Source organism: Strix aluco, chromosome 36 (genome assembly GCF_031877795.1).
Source record: "Strix aluco isolate bStrAlu1 chromosome 36, bStrAlu1.hap1, whole genome shotgun sequence".
NCBI lineage: Eukaryota > Metazoa > Chordata > Aves > Strigiformes > Strigidae > Strix > Strix aluco.
Window position 1 is genome coordinate 724,261 of NC_133966.1, and position 8,879 is coordinate 733,139.

At 46.9% G+C, this 8,879-nt stretch overlaps 1 protein-coding gene across 1 annotated transcript; it reads left to right on the forward strand.

Annotated features, from left to right (window-relative positions):
* The first annotated feature begins 1,991 nt into the window (after positions 1-1,991).
* Positions 1,992-2,966, forward strand: LOC141917269 (olfactory receptor 14A16-like). The gene has a single exon (XM_074810372.1). It carries the CDS (start codon positions 1,992-1,994, stop codon positions 2,964-2,966), a length of 975 nt encoding a protein of 324 aa, XP_074666473.1.
* Positions 2,967-8,879: the final 5,913 nt, after the last annotated feature.

Below are 8,879 nucleotides of genomic sequence, written 5' to 3' on the forward strand. Positions count from 1 at the left end.
GGGAGGATGGAGATGCTCAGGTGAGAGGAAGCTGTGGTAGCTGAGTGGATGTCTCCAGCCTGCAGAGAAAGAGGTGCAGGTGTGGGACACCGTGGGACAGCCTGTGGTGGGGACAATAGGGGGATAAGGAAAATCCTCCAGCAGAGATGAGCTCTTTCTGCCCTTGGCTATGACTGTTGTCTCTGCAAGGATGCTGATGAGGAAGCACCTTTCCCTTACAGCACTGGGTCTCATGGTCTCCCCTTCCCCACCCGAGAGCCTGGGAAGCTGTTGGACCATAGTCCTACCCTTGGCATTGCCCATCCCCAGATCACACTGCCCCAGGAAGAGCCCTGAGCTATCTGTGAGGGACAGGATCTCTCTTCCCAGGGGCTGGGGGTCGGGCCTTGAGCTTTTGGCTTAATGTAACACATCCAGCTTTATTTAGCATCTGTTCCACCTTGACACAGCCTTTGTCATCTCTGCCTGGAGTTTTCTGCTCTAACCAGCCCCTGAGGAGGCTTTGTCACTAATGGTCCTCAGTGGGACCCATTAACACTCCAAGTAACTTTGTAGTTTGCATCTGGCTTTGACTTCTTGAGAGGCATCTTCATCGTCCTATCACTGTCTGAGGTTCATGGACTCAGCACCAAACCCACCCGAGGGGTCATTAAAACACATTGGGCTGGTCCTCTGCTGTGGAGCTGGACCAGGCTCCTGGGACGGAGGGAGCTCATGGCTAGTGGCCAGCGCTGCAGAGAGACAGCTCTGCCCAGGAGCAGCTCCTCTGCAAAGTGCAACAGGGCCGGGCACAGAGAGGGGAAAGGCAGACAGGAAGGGGATGATGCTGAGAGCTCACTGGAGGAGAAATCTTCCCAGCCCTTGACACAGTAAGTCTCTGGGTGCAGGGAAATGCAGCTGCAGGTCATGGAGGGAACTGGTGAAGCTGGCACAGCCGACAGGAATCTCCCTCCTGTCGAGAGGAGGAGGACGTGATCCAGAGCAGGGCTTCCCTGCTGCACTGTCAGAGGGACAGGCCATGGCGGCTGCCTTCTCCCGGGGACGGCTGCAGGGGTGTGCAGTTGCGGGTGCAGCCAGGGGTTCCCAGGGCTGTCCTTCAGAGCAAGGTCCCTGCAGACCAGGGGCTGTGTGCTGGGGCAGGGACTCTGCCACCTGCCAGGGTCAGCACTCAGCCTGCCCCGGGAGCTCTCCATGGCGCTGTGGGGAGAAGTTGTGGGGGGAAGGAGAGACCCCTGGCAGGGCAGCGTGTATGAGAAAGTAAAAGCGCATGGCTTGCAGATAGCCTCAGTGTCACCTTCACAGACTCATCAGGGTTGGTCTGATGTTCCCATCAGAGATTGAACACAGAGATACCCCTGCGCAGGGCCCTCCTGCCAGGAGGGGTCTGCAGGGCAGAGCTGAGCACACAGCAGGTGGGATGGGGGCTGTGAGCACTGACTGGGAGGAGATTTGGAGAAAAACAGCTCCCACAGACAGCTCCAGGGAGAAGAGGGTCCAGTCACCCCTCTGCATCACTCTCTGCTCAGATACAGGGGGAATCAGAGAACAATTTGGAGAAATGGGCTTTGGAACCACACACTTCCAAACTCAAAAATGTCCTGTTTCTTCTTCGTGTACATTGTTAGTGAGATCATACTCCGGTGGAGAGAGGTATAAAAAACAAAGGGCAATTGTGTGGTCACTCGTGGGCAGACCATCTCTCCTGATTCTGCATGAGGGCACGGGGAACCCTTTTGTCCCTCAGTCCTACCCAGTTTTAGGCTGAGAGTGGTGCAAGAGATGTTGTCTTCTGCCCCTTCAGAGAAAGTGCCCTCCCTCGGCAGCAGAAATATGAGCTCATAAAAAGTAGTTGAATGAAGTTCCCCCAAAGAAAGAGAAGTAATTTGGGGGGCAGTTTTTGGGAAATACCATCAAATTGACTCAAACAAATCTGCCCTAACTTGTCAATGTCCTCTCCTTTTTCAACAGTGGCGCACGCCCAGAGTGAAGAAATGTCCAACGCAAGCTCCATCACTGAGTTCCTCCTCTTGGCATTCGCAGACACTCGGGAGCTGCAGCTCTTGCACTTCTGGCTCTTCCTGGGCATCTACCTGGCTGCCCTCCTGGGCAATGGCCTCATCATCACCGCCATTGCCTGTGACCACCACCTACACACCCCCATGTACTTTTTCCTCCTCAACCTCTCCATCCTCGACCTGGGCTCCATCTCCACCACTCTCCCCAAAGCCATGCACAATTCCCTCTGGGACAACATGGACATTTCCTACTACAGATGTGCCACACAGGTCTTTTTCTTTCTGTTCTTGATGGTGGGGGAGTGTTTCCTTCTCACTGTCATGTCCTACGACCGCTACATTGCCATCTGCAAACCGCTGCATTATGGGACCCTCCTGGGCAGCAGAGCTTGTGTCCACATGGCAGCAACTGCCTGGGGTAGTGGGTTTCTCTATGCTGTGCTACACACCGCAAACACATTTTCACTACCACTCTGCCATGGCAACATCTTGCACCATTTTTTCTGTGAAATCCCCCAGATCCTCAAGCTCTCCTGCTCACACTCCTACCTCAGGGAAGTTGGGCTTATTGTGGTTAGTGCCTGTTTATTTTTTGGATGTTTTGTTTTCATTGTGGTGTCCTATGTGCAGATCTTGAGGGCCGTGCTGAGGATCCCCTCTGAGCAGGGACGGCACAAAGCCTTTTCCACGTGCCTCCCTCACCTGGCTGTGGTCTCCCTCTTTATTAACACTGGTGTGTTTGCCTACCTGAAACCACCCTCTGTGTCCTCCCCATATCTGGACCTGGTGTTTGCAGTCCTGTACTCAGTGGTAACTCCAACACTGAACCCCCTCATCTACAGCATGAGGAACCAGGAGCTCAAGGATTCCCTGAGGAAATTGATTGGTTGTTTTTTAGCAGTCATAGACTGTCAAACTTCCTCTGCAAACAACTCCCAGTGTATGTCATGACAGCCCAAACCTGTCTTTCCTTCTTTATATAATTATTCTCTTTCTGGCAATGATGTGGTCTACAAAGAATTGTTAATATGGAGGTTAAACACCTTCCCTGCTCTCCCCTCATCCACCAGCTGAGGCATCTTATTGCTGTGGTGGGTTAACTGTGGCTAATCACCAAACTGCCCCCCAGCTGCTCGCTCACTCCTTCTCCTACCCCAGCAGGATGGGGGAGAAAATACAAAAAATGAAAATGAGAAAGCTGCTGGGTGGGGACAAAGACAGAGAGATCACTTCCCAGCTCCCATTGCAGGTAAGACTTGCCTTGGGGGAAAGTGACTCAATTTATTGAGAATTAAAAGACACATTTAATTATAAATTCAGCTAATGGGGGAAAAAAGACAAACATTAAAACAGCACTTTTCCTCTTCTGTGCCCCAGGCTCAGCTTCAGTCCTTCACTCCAGGCTCCTCTCCCCCATCCCGAGCAGTGCAGGGGCGTTTGGGATTGGGGGTCGCAACCAGTACATAACAGTTTTTCTCTGCTTCTCCTTCTTTCCCACAGTTTTTCTCTGCTCTGGCACTAATCCTCCATGGGCTGCAGGGAAGATCTGCTCCACCATGGAGTGCCTCCTCCTCTTTCTCCAACCTTGGTGTTCCTTCTGTTGTTTATCAATGTGTTTGTTCCCTCCACCTCTACCGGTGTGGTGTTTTCTGCTCTTTCTTGAATATGTTTTCACAGAGCCAGGACCAGTTTTGCTGATGGGCTGATCTGTGTCCTGTGTTGAGACCATTGTGGAGCTGGAAACAGATCTGTCTGGCACAGGGCAACCTCTGACCTCGTCTCACAGAGCCACCCTTGCAGCCCCTCCAGCTATCAACCCCTTGTCACGTATGCCCCGTACAGTCACCCACTGTGGAAAGGGGATGTGAAAAAGCCTTTTGTTTGTTTGTTTGTTTGTTTGTTTGTTTTTCCCTGTTGAACTATGGTTTCCTTTATTGTTCTCTGCTGGAAATTAAGAAACAACTTTCTGTGGGTGTGTGTGCAGCCAGTTCTCCAAATGGAGCAGGTGGGAATTGGTGCAAATGAGCTGCAACCTTCAGCTACAGACAGAAAGACTGTAGTGGCCACAATAACAAGTCAGAGAGTTTTTTCTTCTTCATGCAGACAGGCAGTTTATTCTTATTATAGTACATACTTATGCTCTCGGCAAAGCTCTTACTTCATAATTAGCAAATCAGCAATTAGACAGCTATCTACCTTTTCTCCTATCAGCATAAGACCACTCTAACAATCACTGTGCAGACCAATCACCTTCTTGTTCACGTGCTTTTCATGCAGTGGTAACTTTTCCTAGTTCAGTGTTGCAGCTGTCCGTTGTTTTTCCCTGCCACCTTGGCACAACTCAGCAGTTTCTTATCTTTCTCCCAAGGACTGTTTCTCATCAAAGTCTTGCTGCTTCTCGGGGGCTGCGCAGAGCTGACAGGACGATGTCGACTCGCCTGTCTCCCACACCTCCCCCTTACTTTGTTTTACAGCTGCACCTGCAAGACTTGTTTCAAAGCTTTATCAATTAAGGTTTAGACAAACTTCAAAAAACACAGTATATATAAAATAATTCTACAAAAGGCTAAAAACAATACAGCAGTTACAGTTACCAGTTGAAAAGAGTAGGCTGGTTTCACTGCTAATAATTAAAGCATATGACTAAGTATTACAAAATAAACAATAAGGCAAATACAGAATACCACACTTACTTAATGGGGTACTAATATTCAGATCCACAATTGCTGGGGAACCCTGGTTGCAGCAAGAATTTAGAGTGCCCTTCCTTGCAAATTGGAAATCCTACGCGATGCGTCCACCCTTAGGTGAGGCATCCAAAGTCACTGCAAAAAAGTCCAGCCTCATATATCTAAATCAACAGGCCAAAATAACTGGCACTTTTCTTTGAGCAGAAACATCTGATTTCATCCTCCCGTTGGGTTCCACCCAGAGCCTGGCCACCACTCAAGGGGGGAAAACCAAAGGAGTTTCTAATAAGGTTAAACACTTGAGGTCTTAATTCTTAATATTGCTAAACAAAGGAAGTTGAATACACACATTTTTGCAGCATTTCATCCTTATTAATAACTACATTTTGTCTAAGTTACATCTTTCACTAGTGACTAGTAACCCTATATATTTAGTTACTGATCAAATACTAATAATGCTAATAGTAATACAGATTTTACTAATTCAGACTCCTCTAAGTGATAGCTGCAGTCACCGAGTTCCTAGGGGAATGTAGTCTGCATGCCAATTGCTGCCTCATTAGTTGAAGGGTCTGTGGCATCGGGTTGGAGGGTTGCTCCTTCCAGCTCACGATATGGCTTAACTTTCCTTGCTGGTATCCACCAGGGACCTGTGGGCGATAAAACACAAGCATACCCCCACCCCCATACCAGCAGATCCACTCTCCAGGTTGGGCCTCCTTCAGGATCCTTATACAAGACCCGTGGTTTAATTGCAGAGTCTGTCGTAGTGCTAAAATGATGTTCTGCTGCTGTCAAAGCAAAATGATTTCTGTTTAAGAAATTAAGATTATATAAAGCCATTGCCAGTTGATTATGTGGTGTGTCCAGAGAATTCCCCCTTCTTTGTTTTAAAATCAAGGCCTTTAGTGTACTGACCATCAGAAAGATTTAAAGTTAGTCCTTTTAGGATGTGTATGCCTGTTATATATTCAGGAACGGGGGGAAACATGACTGAATACAATTGTCCGGAGAGGTTTCATATTTTCATTTCTATTTGTGTTTGTACAGTTTTTCATGGGGTTCCCATATGTTAAGGAAGCCTCCACTCCAGCATCAATGAGGGCATTTACAGTTTGTGCAGACCATAATATTGATTCACTGCCCTTGCTTCCTGCAAAGGGTACAAGTTAGACCCAGACATTTGTTTTTGGTTGTGCTAGCACCCAGGCTGCGGAGGTGATACTTCTGAGGAGGGCAATAAAAATGGTCGCACATTTAGTGCTGGTATCCATTGCGGACCAGGATCTGTAGAGACACAAGCATACCCACGTCCCCAAGTAACAAGGTCCCATGGGCCTTCCCACTTACAGGAGATAAGATCCTGCACTAGGACTTTGGCATGAGGAACAGATACTTCGTTCGAGCTCTGTAATGACAAAAAATGTGTTAATATCACAGGGTTATTGGAATATTGTGGGATGGTAAGATGATTCAAAGTATACATTGCTTTAGCAAGACGGCTGTGTGGCATCTCTCCTTGCATTCCCCCTCTTTGTTTTTCAAGCAATCGTTTGAGACTAGCATGGGTACGTTCAACAATGGCTTGTCCTGTGGGGGAATGAGGAATGCCAGTTACATGTGATACACCTCACTGGTGTAAAAACGCGCGGGTGTGGGCTGCCACATATCCTGGACCGTTCTCTGTTTTAATGCTATGAGGGATGCCTAAAGCTGCAAAGGCAGATCTCCAGTGTGAGGAAACATCTCGACTTTTCTCTCCTGAATGGGTGGTGGCCCATACTGCTGTGGAAAAGGTGTCACCAGAAACATGTACATATTTTAAGTGCCCAAATTCAGGTATATGAGTAAAATCTGTTTGCCACAACTGAAGGGTCTGTAGACCTCTAGGGTTAACTCCTAGCTGAGGCACAGATATGTGTTGTTGGCAGTCTGGACACGAAGTTGTAATGTCTTTGGCAACAGAAGGAGTCAAGTCAAACTGTCGTTATAATGTTCTGGCACCTTGGTGGAAAAAGGCATGAGAAGTCACAGCTTGTTGAAATTTGTCCGGAAGAGGAGCAGCTGAAGCTGGGGCTGCAAGAGCATCAGCTTGTGCATTCCCTTCATTAATAAACCCTGGCAGTCCAGTATGGCTTCGGACATGTAGCATATAAAAGGGTTGTGACTGAGATTGCAACTCATGCCACAAAGTCTTTAAAAGAAAAACCAGATTCTTATTGTTCACTTCTTTTAAAAGAGATCTATCTAATCTCTTAACAACATCAGCTTCATAGGCGGAATCTGTAACTATAGTTAGTGGAACATGAGGAAATCTTTGACAAGCCATTGCAACAGCTCGGAGTTCCACTAACTGAGAAGACCCTTCCTCTCATCCGATAAGGTCTTGCGATTCACCATCCTGCTTCCATGTAACAAGTGCTTTTCCAGTCTTTCTGGACCCATCAGTAAGACAGTAAGGCCGGAAAGTGGCACCGGGGAAACCAAAGGACGTTGCACAATTTGCAATTCCAAATGCATTTTCAGAAGTTTAGGTGATGATAAGTGAAATAATATTTTCCGTGAAAAATCCAACAGTGACATTTGCAGATCCGTACTGTTTGCTAAACACCAATCAAGATAGTCATTTTTTATAGGAACCAGAATGTTTTTTGGATCTTGGCCTGTTAATTGCACACGTTGACGGCCTTTATAAATTAATTTTGCTACCAATTCTATGTGAGTGCTTACTGTTTTCTTTGGTTGATAAGCCAAAAATACCCACTCCAATATTAACAGCAGGTCAGTGAGTTGGTCATCCCACTGTCCTAGAATGCCTATTGGGTGATTGTTGTTTAGCATGACATAAAGATTAACTTCAAGCTGGTCATTAATCCTATAAACTTGCTTATTTGCAACAGCGTCGGCAACAATACTCAAAACAGCTTTTGCCTCTGGGGACAGTTGTCGAGCTGAAAGTAGGTCTGAGTCTCCCTTTAAAAGGTGAAACCGTGGAGCCAAAAGGGCATTTGTAATGCCCAGCAAGGGCCGTAACCAATTGATTGTACTCAATAATTTCTGCACATCATTCAAAGTTTTTACTTCATCATTAATTTGAATCAGTTGTGGCTGGATAGTGTGATCTAATATTTTCACCCCTCGATATCTCCAGGGCGGCAGTGTTTGAACCTTTTCAGGGGCAATGTGCAAACCATATATTTCCAGCGCCTGCCGTAGAACTGGCATCACTTCCTGCAAATGCATTTTTGTTGGTGCAGCTGTTAAGATGTCATCCATGTAATGATAACAACATACATTAGGGAACTGTTTCCCAACTGTTGAAAGAGCTAAGGCAACATACCACTGGTAAATGGTCGGACTGTTTTTCATGCCCTGGGGCAAGACCGTCCAATGATATCTTTTACAGGGTTCTTGAATGTTTACTGTTGGAACTGTAAAGGCAAATTTCGGGGCATCATCAGGATACAACGGGATCACAAAAAAACAATATTTCAGGTCAATTACACATATGTCCCATTCTCTTGGTATCATTGTTGGTGAGGGCATCCCAGGTTGTAAGGCGCCCATACTTTCCATCACTGCATTGACCTGCCTGAGGTCATGCAGCAGCCTCCATTTGACAGATTTCTTTTTGATTACAAACCCAGGTATATTCCAAGGACTATTAGAAGGTTCAATATGGCCTTGGTCTAATTTCTCTTGTACTAAGGACTGCAAGGCACATAGCTTTTCTTGGGACAAGGGCCACTGATCAACTCAAATAGGGGTAGTTGTCAACCATTTCAAAGGAATGGTTGGTCTCTTTGTGCCCTCTGTGACAGTGGCCCCTATGAAAAACCCTCTGGTTGTGAACTGATAGTCGTGTCCCACATTCCCAGTACATCTCGTCCCCATAGATTTAGAGGGACTGCCACTACATAGGGCCGTACTGTGGCCACTTGTCCTTCTGGGTTAACAATTTGAACTGGCATAATACTCTGACAAGTGGTCGTGGCTCCTCCTATTCCTGCTAATGCTGCCCCAATATTTATCGTTGGCCAATTTTTGGGCCAATCTCGGGATGATATAATGGTGATGTCAGCTCCTGTATCTATCATCCCCTTGGTCCTCACATCTTTTGGAGTACCTTTGGATAACGAAAGCATACATGTCATAATAGTACGTGAAGATCTGA